The sequence below is a fragment of the Anomaloglossus baeobatrachus genome, chromosome 7, assembly GCF_048569485.1.
Source record: "Anomaloglossus baeobatrachus isolate aAnoBae1 chromosome 7, aAnoBae1.hap1, whole genome shotgun sequence".
In the NCBI taxonomy this organism is placed as follows: Eukaryota; Metazoa; Chordata; class Amphibia; order Anura; family Aromobatidae; genus Anomaloglossus; species Anomaloglossus baeobatrachus.
Genome location: NC_134359.1, coordinates 262786600 through 262807741, shown reverse-complemented (window position 1 = coordinate 262807741; position 21142 = coordinate 262786600). Strand labels below are relative to the sequence as shown.

Genomic DNA, 21142 nt, shown 5'->3' with positions numbered 1-21142 from the left:
TGGAATTGTTTTGTAAACAGGAATGGTCAAATATACCTTCATCCAGGATCCAGGAACTCATTAAAAGCTACAGGAAGCGACTAGAGGCTGTGATTTTTGCAAAAGGAGGATCTATAAAATATTAATGTCCCTTTTATGTTGAGGTGCCCATACTTTTGCACTGGTCAAATTTTGTTTAATTGCGGATTGCACATTTTCTGTTAGTACAATAAACCTCATTTCAATCCAGAAATATTACTCAGTCCATCAGTTATTCAATATATGAAACTGAAATAGCAAAAACCCAAATTGTTATAAAGAAAAAAGGGTAACATTAATAGGGGTGCCCAAACTTTTTCATATGACTGTATGTATATTTATATATGTATATTTACATATGTTATTTTATATTTATTTTACATGTGCTATATATTTTTTTTTTTATTTAGTTGCACATAGTAAATAGCGTTTGTGGATGTGCTGCAGACGGCGGGACGGATCGTCACTGCTGAGCTCCCCTACCCAGTGACAGCTTGTTTCTGGGTCAGTGCTGTAGATGCATTAAGGATGAATATTTACTTAGTAATTTAATCTGGCTTCTCAATCACACTTCCCTCTAATTGAGTGAAGAGCCTCTTTCAAGTTTTTGAGAAATAGTTCCTCTCTTGCCAGCGAATGACTGAGGAGAAGCGGTTTCCTGGAAGGAATAGTCCAGGTATTGCGCTGCTGCCTGCGTTCACACCTGCCTCAGGTGCCCGTCCGGTGCCATCCTCTAGGGCTCTCCGGCTAAAGATGACTCTCTGTAGAGCGGGAGGATGGGTGGAATTTGTTGCCGTGTAGTCACCTAATCTGGGGAGGATTCAGGCTGCAAACAGATTGGAAGAATCCTTCAATCCCGAGTCCAACAAGACCTCAATCAGGTGAGTGAATGTTTTCCAAGAAGTGTTTCAGTGGCGGCAGAGGACCCTCCTCACATTGAGCAGACACTGCCGGAGGTCACAATCTTGTGACTATGATTTAGATTTTGTTTTGTGCCACATAATCCATTCTGTCCCCAAACTTCTGTATTCTAAATACCTATAGAGTCTACTGCTATATGGCACGATTATAGGTTCCTCTCGCAGCAGAAGCTTCCGAGAATAGCTCTGTAAGGCGCTGTTCACACTTTACTTCCAAGGGTATAACCAGAGGCCTAGGGGAAATGTATGGACTGCTCTGCCCCTCCTGATCAGCGCGCTGCTCGGATAACCCCACTGGTCTCTTGGTCTATATAAGTCCTCCCCCCCAAAAAGAAAAAAATAGTAAACATACACTTAAAAAAATATATATCTATCTTGTGTCTAAATATATTAAAGCGCAGCCTCTCAATATATTAGTAATGCACTTTTGTGCCTCAGTATATTATTAATCAGCCCGTTGTATGTGAATATAATAATACAGTCTCTAAATGTTTGTACCACCACATAAGAGATTATCCTCTTTATGCCTCCATATATTAATAAATGCCCCCTTTGTACCCCTAAATAATAATAATAAATCCCCCTCTGTCTATGTATTAGTAAATGTCCCTTTTATGCCGTTATATAATAATAATAATTCCCCCTTCGTGCCTGGCTCCATATAATAATAATCCCCCTTTTGTGACAGACTCCATATGATGATAATCCCCCTTTTGTGCCTGGCTCCATATGACAATAATCCCCCTTTTGTGCCTGGCTCCATATGATAATAATCCCCCTTTAGTGCCTGGCTCCATATGATAATAATCCCCCTTTTGTGCCTGGCTCCATATGATAATAATCCCCCTTTTGTCCCTGGCACCATATGACAATATGTCTGGCTCCATATGACAATAATCCCCCTTTTGTGCCTGGCACCATAGAATCATAATCCCCCCTTTGTGCCTGGCTCCATATGATAATAATCCCCCCTTTGTGCCTGGCTCCATATGATAATCCCCCCTTTGTGCGTCGCTCCATATAATACATATCAAAATAATCCCCCTTTTGTGCCTGGCTCCATATGACAATAATCCCTCTTTTGTGCCTGGCACCATATGATAATAATCCCCCCTTTGTGCCTGGCACCATATAATCATAATCCCCCCCCTTTGTGCTTGGCTCCATATGATAATAATCCCCCCTTTGTGCCTGGCGCCATATGATGATAATCCCCCCTTTGTGCCTGGCTCCATATGATAATAATCCCCCTTTTGTGCCTGGCTCCATATGATGATAATCCCCCCTTTGTGCCTGGCTCCATATGATAATAATCCCCCTTTTGTGCCTGGCTCCATATGGTAATAATCCCCCTTTAGTGCCTGGCCCCATATGATAATAATCCCCCTTTTGTGCCTGGCTCCATATGAAAATAATCCCCCTTTTGTGCCTGGCACCATATGAAAATAATCCCCCTTTTGTGCTTGGCTCCATATGATAATCCCCCCTCAAGACTCAGAGATTTTACGGTGAGTACACAAAAATACCCCTTTGTGCCTGGCTCCATATGATAATAATCCCCCCTTTTGTGCCTGGCACCATATGATAATAATCCCCCCTTTTGTGCCTGGCACCATATGACAATATGTCTGGCTCCATATGATAATAATCCCCCCTTTGTGCCTGGCACCATATAATCATAATCCCCCCTTTGTGCTTGGCTCCATATGTTAATAATTCCCCCTCAAGACTCAGAGATTTTAAGGTGAGTACACAAAAATACCCCTTTGTGCCTGGCTCCGTATGATAATAATCCCCCCTTCGTGCCTGGCTCCATATGATAATAATCCCCCCTTCTTGCCTGGCTCCATATGATAATAATCCCTCCTTCTTGCCTGGCTCCATATGATAATAATCCCCCCTTTGTGCCTGGCTCCATATGATGATAATCCCCCCTTTGTGCCTGGCTCCATATGATGATAATCCCCCCTTTGTGCCTGGCTCCATATGATGATAATCCCCCCTTCCTGCCTGGCTCCATATGATGATAATCCCCCCTTCCTGCCTGGCTCCATATGATGATAATCCCCCCTTTGTGCCTGGCTCCATATGATGATAATCCCCCCTTGGTGCCTGGCTCCATATGATGATAATCCCCCCTTCGTGCCTAGCTCCATATGATGATAATCCCCCCTTCGTGCCTGGCTCCATATGATGATAATCCCCCCTTCGTGCCTAGCTCCATATGATGATAATCCCCCCTTCCTGCCTGGCTCCATATGATGATAATCCCCCCTTTGTGCCTGGCTCCATATGATGATAATCCCCCCTTTGTGCCTGGCTCCATATGATGATAATCCCCCCTTCGTGCCTGGCTCCATATGATGATAATCCCCCCTTCGTGCCTGGCTCCATATGATGATAATCCCCCCTTTGTGCCTGGCTCCATATAATACATATAATAATAATAATCCCCCTTTTGTGCCTGGGTCCATATGATAATAGTAGCGTTGTCCTTGGTGTACGGTCCGTGCGGCCATTTTTACCGTCAGTCTTCAGTCATTCATCATTTGAGACCGTTGAGACGTTTTGAACTCCAGAACCCGTCAGACATTCAATATCAAATTTAAAGGATTTGTCCGAGATTACGTGAAGTGACCATTTTGCACAATAAAAGGTGCCACGTCTGTACAAAATCTGTGTGGTAATGCATGATGGACATGTTTGGAGACCGCGGTCATGTTTTTTGCAAATTCTGGACAACCCCTTTAAATAAACTGTTGTACTTTTTCCATTGTTTTCTTTGTCAATTCTGTAGTGTTTGCATTTTAGACATTTTTTTTTATTATCATCATCCTTCTCCTTAGGCTTGAAAATGTTTGGTCCCGGTCACCAAAACACTGCTCAGCCGCTGGCTGCGCACATCTACAACCATGTCTTGCCCAACAGGTTTTCCAGCATCTTCTTCCCATCTCCGATTTTTGGATTTCAGCTGTTCCAGCCCTGCAGCCATTCTGGAACACATAAGGATGCCATACTGTTCCCGTACCACACAAGACATTGTCCTTTGCCAGGTAATTAAATGTGCAGCAAATGTATCTGAGCAAAAGTTACCACTTTTCCCCAATGTAATCCAAGAGCAGCTTGATGTAGGGGCTGAGACCCTGATTCCAGCGATGTGTCACTTATTGAACTGCTTGCTATAATTTTGATTGTGTGTATAACCCTTCCACACCACGGATTGGCAACTTTCTGTGTACACTGTATATAACTCTGCCTACACCACCACTGATTGGCAGCTCACTGTGTATAACCCAGGCCACACCACTGATTGACCGCTTTCTGTGTACACTTTGCATTGACAGCTGACAATCAGTGGTGGGGGTGGAGTTACACAGAGCAGGACGACTAGTAGGCATGAGACACCTAGTCCTACATTGATAATCTCGTGCTGATAAAACACTCATCCTACAGAAACGGCAACAATCTGCCCACTAAGTGACACATACCTGGAATCAGGCTCTCTGTCCCTACATCATTATGCTCTCAAATTTCATAGCAAAAACCTGTTGACATATTTAGTACTTTTTAGTTAAAAAAAGGTCTAAGATTCTGGGTGATTTCTTATTTCATTATATTTTACAGCTTTGGCTATATTTTTCTAATAGCAATTTTCTGTAGTGATGTAAAGTCCCCCTGCGCTCCACACTGGCGAGTGCCGACCATCTTATACAAAGTTAAGATCCTCTAAGGGGACTGAAAATGAGGATTAAAAAAAATATTTATAAAATAAATATAAAAGTTAGAATAATCCCCCTCTTCACATTTCCAAAATAAAAATAAAAAAAATAAAATTTATTATTTTGGAATTGTGAAGAGTGGGATCAATCTAACTTATACTTATTTTTTATAAATAATTTAATAATAATTATTATGTATAAAATAAGTATAAAAGTTACAATAATCCCCCTCTTCACAATTCCAAAATAAAAATAAAAAAAGATAAATATTTCTAAATATATTTTTTTTAAGTATTTATATTAATAATAATTATTTTGGAATTGTGAAGAGGGGGCTTATTCTAACTTATATACTTATCTAATATATAAAGGTATGTGTGTGTGTGTGTGTGTGTGTGTGAGTGTATGTATATGTGTGTGTGTGTGTGTGTGTGTGTGTGTCCGCTAAAGGAATCCGCACCATCGCATTTACAATCACGAAATGTTGCACAGACGCCTCATGTGACCCAGGGAGCATTGTAGACTATGTTTTGACAGAAAAATGTAACCCCGTGCTTTACAGTTACTCTCTAAAATCCTGCCGCCATTAATCTGAATGGAGGTGGGAGCTACAGGTTATTAATAGCAACTGTCAGTGGTTGCTATAGGAACAGATACACTGTTAGTTGAAGCTTATGTGTGAGGTAATATGATGTCGGTGGAGAGATGGATAGAGAGACAGAAAAAGACAGACAGAGACAGAGACAGATGGGGAAAGAGACAGACCTGCAAAGAGACAGACGAGGGGGAGCAAAGAGACAGACGAGGGGGGGCAAAGAGACAGACGAGGGGGAGCAAAGAGACAGACGAGGGGGGGCAAAGAGACAGACGAGGGGGAGCAAAGAGACAGATGAGGGGGGGGCAAAGAGACAGACGAGGGGGGGCAAAGAGACAGACGAGGGGGGGCAAAGAGACAGACGAGGGGGGCAAAGAGACAGACGAGGGGGGGCAAAGAGACAGACGAGGGGGGGGCAAAGAGACAGACGAGGGGGGGGCAAAGAGACAGATGAGGGGGGGGCAAAGAGACAGACGAGGGGGGGCAAAGAGACAGACGAGGGGGGGCAAAGAGACAGACGAGGGGGGGGCAAAGAGACAGACGAGGGGGAGCAAAGAGACAGACGAGGGGGGGCAAAGAGACAGACGAGGGGGGGCAAAGAGACAGACGAGGGGGGGGCAAAGAGACAGACGAGGGGGAGCAAAGAGACAGACGAGGGGGGGCAAAGAGACAGACGAGGGGGAGCAAAGAGACAGACGAGGGGGGGCAAAGAGACAGACGAGGGGGGGGCAAAGAGACAGACGAGGGGGGGGCAAAGAGACAGACGAGGGGGGGGCAAAGAGACAGACGAGGGGGGGCAAAGAGACAGACGAGGGGGGGGCAAAGAGACAGACGAGGGGGGGCAAAGAGACAGACGAGGGGGGGCAAAGAGACAGACGAGGGGGGGCAAAGAGACAGACGAGGGGGGGGCAAAGAGACAGACGAGGGGGGGGCAAAGAGACAGACGAGGGGGGGGCAAAGAGACAGACGAGGAGGGGGCAAAGAGACAGACGAGGAGGGGGCAAAGAGACAGACGAGGAGGGGGCAAAGAGACAGACGAGGGGGGGCAAAGAGACAGACGAGGGGGAGCAAAGAGACAGACGAGGGGGGGCAAAGAGACAGACGAGGGGGGGGCAAAGAGACAGACGAGGGGGGCAAAGAGACAGACGAGGGGGGGCAAAGAGACAGACTGATACAAGTACAGGCAGAGATAGAAATAGTCAGACAGAGACATAGACACAGACAGACAAGGAAAGAGACAGACAGAGAGACAGACAGACAGCGACACATAGACAGAGGCTGGGAGAGAGACAGAGAGACAGTTACTATCCCGGGCAACTCCCGGGTACTACAGCTAGTATTAATATAAATACTAAAAAATATATCTTGAGAAATATTAATAATAATTAATAATATTACTCTATTTTTATTTTGGAATTATGAGGATTATCATTTAATTATTTATAATATGATTTATTATTTACAAAATAAGTAAGTTAGAATAATCCCCCTCGTTTTAATTCCAAAATAATATAATATCTTAAGATATGATATTTTAGTCATAAAATTATTATTTTAATACTATTTATCATTAAAAATATCATGGCTTTAGAAATATTATTTATTAATTAACAATAATAAAACTAAGTTTGGTATCCCTGTAAATTTACTGATCTGAACGATTAGCACCAGGAATAAAACAATGGCAGAATTGTATTTCTTTTTTTTCTTCACCACACTTTTATCCCACTTTTCAGCATATTATATGCTCAAATAGATGGTGGAACTCAAAACTACAACACGTCCCAACAAACAAAATCAAGCCTTCATATGACTACAGCTTGGTTCACACAGATATAGTGCTTTCTGTCCCCCAAAAAATAAGGTGTGTCTCTTGAAACAAAAGAAGGAAAAAAACAAAAATTCAAAAATGAAAAATAATCAAGGGAAATGAAAATGCAGCCACCACTAGAGGGAGCTATCTGCACTAGGTATGCAGTAAGCTCCAGTGCTCCCTCTAGTGGTGGCTGCAGGTGGCCAGAATGTTATGTGTAAGCACATTCATCCACTCTGGTTATGCCACTGAGGCACAATGATTAGTTTCTTCACTTTTTCATAAGTGACGTTCAAGGAGCACAGACTCCGATGTTGTAATTCTTTTCTTGTATTGTAGATTGTCTGGTAGTAGTAGTTTCCCTCCGCCCGTGGTAACTGTTGATATAGGATGACGTTTCCTGATCTGGTTTACACAATGACTACAAATATTTCGAGGAATTTTCTTATAAGTCAAGTTCTTCAAACGTCATGTGACTTATTACTCCCCGGCTTCGTGCGGATGAGATTATTGGCATTAATTATTAATTGCTGGAAATGTCTAATACTATGCAGAGAGTCACATCCAGACGGTATAAATGAAAGACTCGCTTATACTAACCTAAAAAATGGATGTGCAAAATCACCCAGACTGCTGGACTAACAACTCTAAGCTTTGTTTGCTGGTAGATTTGAAAGAAAATCCATCACCAGGTTTTTGGCACCTAATCTGAGAGCCGCATAATGCAGAAACAGAGACCCTGATTCCAATGATGTCAGTTAAGCTGGGTTCACACATAGCGACAGCAACAACGACGTCGCTGTTATGTCACCATTTTCTGTGACGTAGCAGCGACCTTGTAAGTCGCTGTTATGATCGCTGCTTAGCTGTCAAACACAGCCACGCAGCAGCAATCATAACGACATGCGTCGCTGTGCTACATGTGCAGGGAGCAGGAGCCGGCGCTGACAGCGTGAGAGCTGCAGAGGCTGGCAACGAAGGTAAATATCGGGTAACCACCTTGGTTACCCGATGTTTGTCTTGGTTACAGCTTACCGCAGGCTGTCAGACGCCGGCTCCTGCTCCCTGCACATTCAGGATTGTTGCTCTCTCGCTGTCACACACAGCGATGTGTGCTTATCAGCGGGAGAGCAACAATAAAAAAATGAACCAGGGCTGTGTGTAACGAGCAGCGATCTCACAGCAGGGGCCAGATCGCTGCTCAGTGTCACACACAGCGAGATCGCTAATGAGGTCACAAAAACCGTGACTCAGCAGCGATCTCAGCAGCGATCTCGCTGTGTGTGAAGTACCCCTTACAGGGCTGCTTGCTGTAGTTTTGATAAAATCACTAATCTATAAGATTATATCATTAGAGGACTAGTAAACTTGCTGCCAGGTAGTCCTCCATATTCATGACCTCTGTATAACCCCGCCCCCCAGTACTGATTGGCAGCTTTCTGTCTATGCAGTGTACACTGCTGACAATCAGTGGTGTGGGTTTAGTTATACAGAGCTCAGCAGATAAAACATAGATTGTATAAAACCTGTATCAAGTAGCCCAGTAAGTGACACATCACTGGAATCAGGGTCTCTGCCCCTACATCATGCTGCTCTCAGATTACATAGCAAAAACCTGCTGACAGATTCCCTTTAACTCTTAACATTCTTTATGGGCCCGCCCCCGAGGAGCTACCAGCCCCATATAACACAATTTAAATTAGTGACTAGTTCTCTCGCTCTCATTCTCAATTCTTTTCTAGCTGCCAGCATAATGGCGCCCGTATGGACCCGAATGACCGTAGGACCATACATAGAGACACCACTGATGAGGATTGTATAGTCTTCATTCATTATGACTTGATCTTCTCATCTGTTTGGGGGTCTTCATCTTCCGTCTTTATATTTCCCCCCATTAGACAGAAGCCATCGTATAAAGCAGAGGAGGTCCCGAGCTAATTACAGCAGCTGGCAGCTTGAAGAATTGGAAAAAGTGTTCCAGACCAACTATTACCCAGACATCTTCATCAGAGAGGCGCTGGCGCTGAGACTGGACCTTCTGGAGACTAGAGTGCAGGTGATGTGGGGATGTACTGTTGCTAGATTTACCATTCAGGAGTCTGGGAAAGTATGGTGATCATTCTGCGAAAGGCGACCATGTCAGCTGTCGTCGAGATAGGAGTGTGCGCTTCTCCCCACACTCATTGTAGAAACAGCTCCACTCTTGTCCATGGCTATGTCTGGTATTGCAGCAGTATTCACTTGTCTGGGATTAGGGTGCAATACCAGACACGACCCATGGATGAAAGCAGCGCTCTTTCGAGAAGTAAATATTATGTTTTGTATTACTGGGATGAACATCTGCATTGATGATAGCTACAAGACATCTCAAAAAAGGTTAGCTAGGGCCATGTCTATCAAAGTAGAACATATATAATAATCTAAGGGTTAATGTTTTTCCTTGTGGAGGGTGCCAAGTTGGTGTAGGGAGGCTTATAAGCCATGCAATGCTCCTTAAAGGGGTTTTCCACTGCTAGAACAATGCCTTCTGATTCCACTTGTTTCCCACCAATTAAAATATAAGACCCTGTACTCACCTCCCGTTCTGGCGCCATTCCAGTGCTGTCGGTAATCACGGTTTGGTGCTCACGTGACATTGTGACATCACACGAGCTATTCATCCAATCACATCCGGTTTCTCTCTAACCGCCTTTGGACCAAATGTGTTAGTCAACAGGAAGTGACGCTGCGGCTGCCACTCACTTCCTGTTGATTGCTCATTTGGTCCAAAGGTGGGGAGAAGGAAGCCGGCGGTTGCGTGAAGAGCAAAAACAATTATGGTAAAAATCACACATTATTGCACAAATGATTGCGAATAAATTTGAAAGGAGCGCGCCATAGTGCAAAACTGTGTACGGAGAAGGAAACGCGTGACTCGCTGGTCTTACCGCCACAGCTCCATCTGCTGCATAGGACGAGATCTGATACATGAACGCAGAATTAGTGCCGCGCATTGAAAGAAGGAGCATGGTTTAATTTTCACTGTATAAATTGAAATGTATTCTTCAAGTCAAAAGATTTTTATCCAATAAAGTGCAAAAATAAGGTGGATCAATTATACTGTATATACAAAAAAGTAGTCATTTTCAGTGCATACTGCTACCTTCAACGGACTTAGGTGAAGATTAGAGATGGGAGTATCCGCAGATGTTTGGGTTCGGGTCTGGACTTGAACCCGAACCTCTGCCTGGACACCGAACCCTATATAAGTCTATCTGGACCCGAAATGGTGGTAAGAAAGGACTATGGGCGTTAGAGCAGGAACGTTACACTTACCGACCTTCCCTGTGGCTGGACTACTGCTTCTAGGTCTGCTCATTAACCCTCATACATATTCACTGCTTGCCCTGCCCACTGGCAGTCCTGGTGTGTCTGGTTGCTGTCAGACTGCGCCCTCACCCTGTGTGACAGCATCTGTGATTGGTTGGAATCACACACGTTGTCTGCGTTCCTATAGTGTGTAAAAGTAAATAAGTAAATAAAAAATTGGCGTAGGGTCGCCCCTTATTGTGATACCTAGCGCAAATGAAGCATATGACTACAGGCTGCAGCCCCCAGCAGTGTGCTTATCTTGGCTGTGTATCAGAATAAGAGGAAATCTGTGGGTTTTTTTTTTTTTTTAAATTATTTAAAGAAAATAATTTTTAAAAAATGTTGTGCGGTTCTCCCTGTTTTGATACCCAGCCAAGATAAAGCCTACAGATGGAGGCTGGTATTCTCAGGCTGGGGAGACCCATGGTTATTGCCCCCCCCTTCTGAGGCTAAAAATGGCAGCCTGCAGCTGACCAGAATTCAACCCCAGTACTTTATTTGGCTCATACCAATTGCATGGTGCGGTGGCAATCAGGGTAATATAAGGGGTTATTGACAGCACATAGCTGCCACTAAGCCCTAGATTAGTAATAGGTAGGGTCTATGAGACCCCCCCCATTACTAATCCTGTAAGTGAATAGAAATAAACTCAAACACTGAAAAAAATCCTTTATTTTAAATAGAATACAAAAAAAAACAGCCTATTTCACTCCTTTATTAACCCCCAAAACACCCAGGTCCGATGTAATCCACATAAGGTCCGATGATGATCCTGGCTCTGTTACATCCTGAGGTCACAGGGCGTGAACACAGAACATGACTGCCTGCTGCAGCTGCAGGCAGAGACTGAGTGAGCCGCAGCTGTGAGCGGTAATGTCACAGAATTTATGTGCGGTCACAGCTTGAGGTTCCCACGGTGCCCCACCTGTGGTCGCAGGAAAACTCACCTCAGGTGAACTCATTGAACTCAGTGACCTTACCTCAGGTGAACTGAGTTTAATCAGATCTGCATTTCATGGCAGAAAACGGCAGGGTTTTTTGCCAAGAGATTCAGATTTGGTGCTGAAATTTATACACCATATTCCTGCACCAAACCTGCATCTTCTGGCAAAAAAACCCCACATCTAAATGCGATGCAGTATAGATGTCAAAACCATTTTTGTGAGGGTTTTTTTGCCAAGAAATGCAGATTTGGTGCTAGAATTTATACACGAAATTCCTGTACCATATCTGCATCTCCAGGCAAGAAAATTGCATTGATACCGCATCAAAACCGTATTGCAGTTTCCCCCCCAGAAGATGGAGATTAGGTGCAGGAATATGGTGTATAAATTTCAGCACCAAATCTGTATCTCTTTCCAAAAAGCATTTTTGAGCCAGGAGATGTAGGTCTGATTGAACTCAGTTCACCTGAAGTGAAGTCACTGAGGTCACCTGAGGTGAGTTTATCTGCGGTCACAGGTGGGGTACAATAAGAGCACAAGAAATTAGCAACTCCTTTGTCTTACCACCTTTACGTTAGACATTTATCTGTCAGTCTCTTCTCTCAAGCAGCAGGTAACTCCATTTAATAGATGTTAATCACACTCATTTTCGAGTTCAATTGAAACTAGGTTTACTGTGTATACATTGGTCAATTCTTGACCACATACTGTATTCATACACTCCTTTGTTTTGTTGTGTTTATTTTTAGTTATACTTTGTCCTATTTATCTCTTCCCTCCATTACCCTTCAATGTTAACAGCATTTTGATTTTAGTTAAGATTTCTTCTCTAATTCTCTCCCTTGCATTCATCTTTCTCCTCAACTATATTTTTGCATATATACTTCCCCGGTTGTATTTTTTCCCTTTATTGAATAAAAATATACCTATATGAAGAATTAATTTGTTGGGTGTTAGAATTTTCATAGGATATTGGAGCGTGTGAGACCACTCTGACACACCAAATTGGACTTGCGGATTTTTTTATTTTTTTTTAATTAAATTAGCACTGTTCATTTGGGGTAAAAAAGTGGAAAAAGTAGAGTGTTTTCTAAAAATGCTAAGTGCTTGTGAGCTGGATAAGCTCTTTCAGGCATATCCATTTGGATATAAAACAGTAAATTTACTTGTAAAGATTAAAAGTTTCCATTTACATTAAAAATATTGCATCAAGGTCAAAACTGAAGCGTTTCGGATATAGCATGTTTCTAAACGCATTGGATTTTGCCTTAATGCAATAGTTTGAATGTATCTGGAACATTTTAATAATAAACTAGCTGTAGTACCTGAAGTTGCCCGGGATAGTGACCGTCTCTTTATCTCTCCTTCTCTGTCACTGTCTCTCTCTCTCCCCTTCTGTTTATCTTTCTCTCTCTTTCTCTTTCTTTCTTTCTTTCTCTCTCTTTCTCTTTTTCCCTCTTTCTCTCTTTCTGTCTATCTTTCTCTCTTTTTTTCTTTCTCTTTCTCTCTTTCTCTTTCTTTCTCTTTATCTTTTTCTCTCTCTGTTTCTCCCTCTTTCTTTCTCTCTTTCTTTCTCTTTCTCTCTCTTTCTCTCTCTCTCTCTCTCGATTTATCTCTCTTTTTCTCTCTTTTTCTTTCTCTCTCTTTCACTCTTTCACTCTTTCACTCTTTTTCTCTTTTTCTCTATTTTTCTCTTTCTCTCTCTCTTTCTCTTTCTTTCTCTTTCTTTCTCTCTTTCTTTCTCTTTTTGTTTCTTTTTCTCTTTTTCTTTCGTTCTCTCTCATTCTTTTTCTTTTTTTCTTTCTCTTTTTTTCTTTCTCTTTTTCTCTTCCTCTTTCTCGCTCTCTCTTTCTCTCTCTCTCTCTCTTTCTCGCGCTCTCTCTTTCTCTCTCTCTTTCTCTCTCTTTCTCTCTTTCTCTTTTTCTTTCTCTTTCTTTCTCTTTCTCTCTCTCTTTCTCTCTGCCTGTCTTTTTCTCTCTGTTTCTCTCTGTCTGTCTCATACACACATACATACACACTCAGCTTTATACTCGTATATTATATTGATAAACCTTTATATCCAAATGGCTGGACAATTTTTGCTTGCTTTGTCTGCATCTCAGGCCAGGCCGAGGCCTTTACTTTCTTTGCCGGTCATCTTTATAGCCAATCTACTGGAGCAGGGGAACTTTGTGCTTCGACATTCAGGTATGCTTGAAGAAGACGCTTGTTCAACTCCAGAAAGGGTTTGATGTTTTTCCCATAATATCCTCATATTTTTCACTTTCTAATTCATTGTGGGCAGCATTGATTAAAATCCCGTTGCTTCTGTTTTGATGTACACGCTATTTCCATGCACCAATACGGTGCAATTTGCTACTTATTATACCGTATGTGGGGGGTACATCTTCCTCTTTAGTGTAGATTTCATAGGTGACACATTTCTTTCCTTTCTTCCTCCAGGTTTGGTTCCAAAATAGGCGAGCGAAGATGAGAAGGCAAATGAGGATGCAGAATTGTCAAGTCCATTTAGAAGATAGGAATAAATCGAACTGTAAAACCGATAAAACACCAGATAAGAAACTGTCAGAGGACACAAAATTTATCAAAGGCAAAGTATTGGACTCCCTGAACCATAGAAAAGAAGTTTCAAGCCAAGTAGAAGAAGACAAAGCCACCCGCAGTATCGCCGCCCTACGTACAAAGGCGCGGGAGCATGTGGCTGGGATACATGGTTGGGTATCAACACAAGAGCGACCGGGAAAGTTCACAATGAATCCAGACTCTGGGGCAAACATCATAGGACAAGACCGGGCAGCAAAGGAAAACCTCATCTGACGGCTGAGACACTCGGGTGGATATTATATCTGGACCCTATAAGCCCCAAACTATTAGAAAGTAAACCTGGACATCTCATCGTGTGGGACTAACGTATCTCAGTCTGACATGGCCAAATTATCCGAAACGTACGTTGGCTGTTTCTTTGGCATTCACATACACATTGCCATCTCATCATACCAACACTGTCCTGGATCCCTGAGAACCACATTAATTCTAAATATCTCAGTACCTCTCTTTACCTCTTCACCACCTAACGATTTTCCATTTTTAATTTTATTTTTTTCTTCTCCTTCTTCCAAGAGCCCTAACTTTTTTTTTATTTTATTTTTTCATCAATATAGCCATTTGAGGGCTTGTTTTTAGCAGGGTAAGTTGTACTTTTAAATGACATTATTATTCCTGCACCATATTGCAAAAAAACGGAATTGCACAATTTTTTTTAATTTTTTTTTTAATTTACCATGTTCACGATTTGGTAAATCTGACCTGACATTATGATTTCCCAGGTCAGTACGAGTTCGTAGATACCAAACATGTATAGTTTTTTACTTTTATCTAAATGGTGAAATAAATTCAGAGATTTTTAAACAAAAAAAAAAAAACAAAACAAACTAATTGTGCTTTTGTCGCCATTTTCGGAGACCTGTAATATTTTTATTTTTTGGAATCTGGGGCTCAGTGATGGCTTATTTTTTGCGTCTCGGGCTGATTTTTAATTATAGCATTTTTGCATAGATGCAATATTTTGATCGCCGGTTATTGCATTTTAATTCAGTATTGCGGTGACCAAAAAAAAACCATAATTCTGGCGTTTTTATTTTTTCTCCCTACGCTGTTTACCAATCAGATTAATTGATTTTATATTTTGATATATCGGGTATTTCTGAACTCGTTGATGCCAAATATGTGGGGGGGGGTTTATTGCTTTACTTTTAATGGGGCAAAAGGGGGGTGATTTGAACATTTAGGTTTTTGTTTATTTTTTTCATATTTTTAAAAACTTCTTTTTAATTGATTTTACTAGTCTCCTTAGGGGATTTTATGCCTTCACTGTGTGATTGCTTCTCATGATCAGGGAGATGCTTCAGTACTGCTGTATACAACAGGAATGCTGTGCTCTGCTGGTATTCACAGGGAGCACGTCATTACAGAGAAAGGGGTCAGCTGATGACCCCTGACAACCTATGATCATGTCACATATGGTGGCGTGGAATGACGTGATCCTCGCTGGAGCTCGTTAGATTTTGCTGTCACAATTTGACAGTGCAATCTAAGGGGTTAGCAGGCGCGAGTGGATCTCAGATCTACCCGTGCCTGTTACCTGCACGTCGGCTGATCAACTCAGCTGATGTGTGGGGAATAATGCGGGCTCGCCTGCGAGGTGGCATTAAAGTAACAGATACAACCAATGATGTATAGATACATCATAGGTTGTAAAGGGGTTAAAGAGTAACTGCTGTTTTAATTTTTATTTCTTATATCAATTTTTCAAGTGAAAATAAGCAACTTTGTAATATATCTTATCAGAGAAATCTGCTTCTTTCTCCTCCAGGACTGATATTTCACCCTCAATACAATGGTAAAATCTGTATTCAGTGAAGACACATTTACCATTAATGAGATAGATGACAGTTGGTGATTTTAAATTTCCATGGAGAGAAGAGGGGGAGGAGCTAGAGGCCGACAGAGTCTTCTGAAACAGCGGTTACAGTTCTCCATAGAACTTTATAAGCACCAATTGAATTCTGAAAAATAAAGCAATCCAGGAGGAGAAAGAAGCAAACCTCTCCCCTAAAATACATTATAAGAGTCCCTTATTTTCTCTTGGTCTATTTTATTAAAAAACAGTTTGGTACAATAATAAAGCTACAATTAAATACTATACTACAGCAGCAGCTCGGTAGACTAGAAACCTCCATCTCCTTTTACTCCTCTTATTTTCTTTTGTACTATTAACTTATGAAAAAATAAATTAAAACCACAGTTACTCTCTGGGAGATTCACCCACATATTGAAAAGTAAGGGAATAAACTTATTTTTTTTACTACATGCAGTTGTTCAGGTCAATGCCATTATAGATATACAAGGATAAAATTCAATGTTTTATTTTTTTAAATATTCTAATAAATAAATAAAGCTGAATAAATATACTGGAGCACCCCTTTAAGATTGTTGTAGCAAACTCTAGTCTTGGTAAATTTCTCCTGATTTTTCAGCCTCCTCTACTCTCTACGTTAATTATATTCCGGCTTCTTTATGGCTCATTTGATTCTTAATGAGAGAGTATATTAAGTTTACCAACTAAATTATATACAAGGAAGTTGTATGTCGTCCTCTACTATTTATGGGGTATCGAATGCAATCTGTGATATGATGGTTAATAAATGTGACATATCACTGTAACTCATTATATATGTATTTGTGTCATTTGTTTTGTTACTTGTTTAAAATTGGCTAATTTTGAGTTACAACACTTATAATACATTTGTTTCTTATCCGAGAAAATCAGTACAATTATGCAAATCACACTGATCGGAGCGGTTGAGGTCGGAGCGGTTGATGCGGGGTGCGATCTGAGGTGTAATTAGAGTTGCGATGGGGGGTGCGATCTGAGGTGTCATTGGAGTTGCGATGGGGGGTGCAATCTGAGGTGTCATTGGAGTTGCGATGGGGGGTGCAATCTGAGGTGTCATTGGAGTTGGGATGGGGGGTGCGGTCTGAGGTGTAATTGGAGTTGCGATGGGGGTGTGGTCTGAGGTGTAATTGGAGTTGCGATGGGGGTGCGGTCTGAGGTGTAATTGGAGTTGCGATGGGGGGTGCGGTCTGAGGTGTAATTGGAGTTGCGATGGGGGGTGCGATCTGAGGTGTAATTGGAGTTGCGATGGGGGTGCAGTCTGAGGTGTAATTGGAGTTGCGATAGGGGTGCGGTCTGAGGTGTAATTGGAGTTGCAATGGGGTTGCGATCTGAGGTGTCATTGGAGTTGCGATGGGGGTGCAGTCTGAGGTGTAATTGGAGTTGCGATGGGGGGTGCGATCTGAGGTGTCATTGGAGTTGCGATGGGGTTGCGATCTGAGGTGTCATTGGAGTTGCGATGGGGGTGCGATCTGAGGTGTCATTGGAGTTGCGATGGGAGGTGCGATCTGAGGTGTCATTGGAGTTGCGATGGGGGGTGCGATCTGAGGTGTCATTGGAGTTGCGATGGGGGGTGCGATCTGAGGTGTCATTGGAGTTGCGGTCTGAGGTGTAATTGGAGTTGTGATGGGGGGTGCGGTCTGAGGTGTCATTGGAGTTGCGATGGGGGGTGCGATCTGAGGTGTCATTGGAGTTGCGATGGGAGGTGCGATCTGAGGTGTCATTGGAGTTGCGATGGGGGGTGCGATCTGAGGTGTCATTGGAGTTTCGATGGGGGGTGCGATCTGAGGTGTCATTGGAGTTGCGATGGGGGGTGCGATCTGAGGTGTGATCAGATTTTCTCAAATGAGAAGATGGAGAAAAAAAGTATTCTCTATCTTCTCCATTCTGTCATTCTAAAAAAATCGGACTGCACTCAGGCGTCATCCAAGTTTGGTTTTTTTCTTTTTCATGGACCCATAGACTTAAATGACCAAGTGTGATCTGATAATCGAATCTAACTTGGGCAATCTGCAAATTATTTCTTTGCACCACCTAGCGCCAAGGAAAATATGGCTCCATAGAATAACATTGGTCCGAGTGTGATCCCATGTTTTGTCAGATCGCACTCAAAGAGAAAAAACAGCCACCTGCACTTGCCATTAGGTTGACTAATTTCAATAAAACATTCCCTTGTCTCTAGCTGCAGTACTCAGTAGGCTCACTAGAGGGAGCAAATACCTTTCAAATAAGAATAAATAGATTTTTCTTAAATACATAGGACGTGAATCCACACATTTACGCAGCCTGCAAATAGTTTAATTACCATTTTGTGCATATTTGATACAGGAATAAAAATTCTTATGAAAAAATACTTTCTTAACATTAAGCTCTACTTTTGAGTAACATTCACTATATAGTCAGCAAGTGTATAATCTAATTTCTAATCTAATCTTTTTTTTTCCACTTATTTATAAACCTGTGCCACAAAAAATAATGCCCTGAAAACCATCAGCAAGCAGGAATTGTAATGATGAATGGTTTTATGGATTCATTTTATTTTAATAATGGAGTGTGAATGCTCAGAGCATGATGTAACATGTATATAGTTGAATAGTCTTTAGTTCTGCATTTCTTTCTCCCCGTGTGAACTCATGTACTAATTGACAATCTTAGAAGAGAAAGTAGGGCCTGGCAATGCTGAGGTCCCAATTCATCAGAACTACTATTGGCTGCCACCATCAATCGCTTAGAAAGGTTGATTGGACACCTGTTACTGGTAGCGTATGGCTTCAGGGAGGCGATTTATAGAGCAAGAGGTACAAATTGATTACATTTTATATATTTAATCTGAAAAATAGGTAGTTTTTTTAAAAATATATCAAATGTTACAAAGGGCAGCATATACAGTTCCAAAAAAATAAAAGGGTAAACAAAATAAAAGTACTAAACCTGGGAGGGGAAGGACTCCAATGGAATGTGGAACAATCCTACATGGCAATGTATCTTTCTGGCATTGAACAAAGAATCAATTCAAATTTCTGTATTTAATAATGAACAGTCACTCCTACATACCTCCCCTTGGTGACCTCATGTGGGGTCTGTTTGTGGAATGTGCTTGGCCATTCAGAATTTTATGAGATCCCCAACTTTTACAATATTTTAGCCCCTGGATGTCCAAGTCAGGAGATATTGCTGTTTTATTTCCCATCATGATTTCATCTTTTCACATATAGGAAACATGGTATAAATATTGTCCTCTATCTGGCAGATATCCATTTGCCAGGACTCCAGTCATCACTCAGTGCTTTGTATTCGCCATTTCATCACATTTCCAAAAAGTGACTTTCATATGTATTCTATCGATCATAAAACCTCACTTCAAAATTTCTATAAGGGGAAACAAAGGATTTGAATCTGTCTGCTAGTTTTCTGTTCAACGGCTGCTTTTATCTCTAACTATCGTAAATTTGCCCTTCTCCACATTTTTGTGCATTCACACTGAGGCTGGGTTCACATTTGCCATCTCTTTACCTGTTTCCCAAAGGAGGGGGTCAGTTGTATAGCGGTCAAGGGGAGGTTGTGTTAGCCTGACTTCGGTTGTTCTTAGGATAATTATGGGACTTCTTATAGATTTGCCAGAATATCTATCATAGTAGTCACCTGTCCAAATATAACAAGCTCTGAAAAGAAGGGATCCCTTTTAAATCTGTCTGAATGTACCTGAGCATGATTTGTTTAGCAGACTGTGCCATCTTACCCCTGTAAGCCTGTGCTCTTAGCCGAAAAACCCGAGTGCAAATTGAAGTATTAGGGATTAACCATTTTATAAACCTTGTTTGGTCTGTCTCCACTAGAAAACCAGTACTATACTCAAGAAGAGCTCAGCATTGAGACCACCATCAATCCTGGTCAAGTAACCAACGCGCTTGGCTGTGAAACAACCCCATACCATCAGGATTTCTCCATCAAACTTGAGAGTTCCTTCAATTTCTCGTCTGTTACCTCCTTTTTCCCTTGTTTCTTCCAGACCCATTTGCACCATTCAGAGTCTAGTCCATTGACTTTCATCTCATTGCTCCAAATCATCAGTTTCTAATCTTCTATTGTACACTTTTCATACTTTTTTGGAAACCCGAGCCGACACTTCTTGAAGTTGAAGCTTCTTCACCTTCATCGTTCCAGACTTGTGTAATGTGTCTTGCACGGTGTTTGCATGGACATCTGTGATCTCACTGTTATGAAGCATGTGAGATGCCTCCACTGCCGGGTTTGTTGCGCCAGAACTGATAGACCTTGTAATGAGCCAACTTGTTGACTCCAATATTTTCCCCTTCGCCCATGACAGCACCACCTGAGAGGTTCCGCCCACATCAGGACAGGAAACCCACTGATAAAAAGGCGGTACCTCTCCTCCACATCAGTAGCAAAATGGATCCGAGATGCTATCTCCCTGGCCTACTCGGCTAAGGGTCTCCCTGCCCCTCTTCAAATTAGGGCTCACTCCACTAGATCAGTCTCCACCTCGTGGGCTGAAATGGCTGAGGTCTCTGTTGAGCAAATTTGCAGAGCCGCCACTTGGTCTTCTGCTTCTACATTTTTTCGTCACTATAGACTTGACTTATCCTCCACGGCTGACCTTTCTTTCAGTAGACGGGTTCTACAGACAGTGGTCCCTCCCTAAGGTGATTGGTCTACAGAATCTCTCAGGTGGTGCTGTCATGGGTGAAGGGGAAAAATCTTACCGGTAATGGGATTTTCAGTAGCCTATCACAGCACCCTTAGTTCCCCCCCTATTCACTGGTTATGGCACCCTTCAGGGAGTGTTAACGTTAGTGGTGTATTCCTGGGTGGTGGTATGATTAACGTTTTCTGTTTTGTTTTGTTGGTCCTCTCTGGCTCTGTAAACCTACTGATGTGGAGGAGAGGTACCACCTTTTTATCAGTGGGTTTCCTGTTCTGATGTGGGCGGAACCTATCTCTCAGGTGGTGCTGTCATGGGCTACTGAAAATCCCATTACCGGTAAGTAATTAAGATTTTTGACTGGATGTCCAGCTCTTGGCTTTTGAATGAATGGTCAGACTTCATTTCTTATTCTTCCAACTTTCATGGCCTCGCATGATGCAGTTTGGCAAGATTCTTGGCCAAGAGAATATCGATGATCTGGATGATGCTGTTTTTCTTTTCTTGGGAAATCTTTATGGCAGCTCCTCGATTCGATCCAGTGACCTTTCACTTGGGAATCAGCCTAATAACACACTGAGCTAATAGGGAATGTGAGAACAGGTTGTAATTTGTAGTATACAGGAAGAAAAAGATTTTTACAGGCGCAAAACAATAACAATGTGG

At 42.2% G+C, this 21142-nt stretch overlaps 1 protein-coding gene across 1 annotated transcript; it reads left to right on the top strand.

Moving 5' to 3' along the window:
- Positions 1 to 781: 781 nt before the first annotated feature.
- LOC142246167 (uncharacterized) lies at positions 782 to 15137 on the top strand. Its single transcript, XM_075319198.1, has 4 exons — positions 782 to 899; positions 3785 to 3991; positions 8964 to 9121; positions 13803 to 15137. Exons 2-4 carry the CDS (start codon positions 3793 to 3795, stop codon positions 14175 to 14177), a joined length of 732 nt encoding a protein of 243 aa, XP_075175313.1. The 5' UTR covers positions 782 to 899; positions 3785 to 3792; the 3' UTR covers positions 14178 to 15137.
- The last annotated feature ends 6005 nt before the right edge of the window (positions 15138 to 21142 follow it).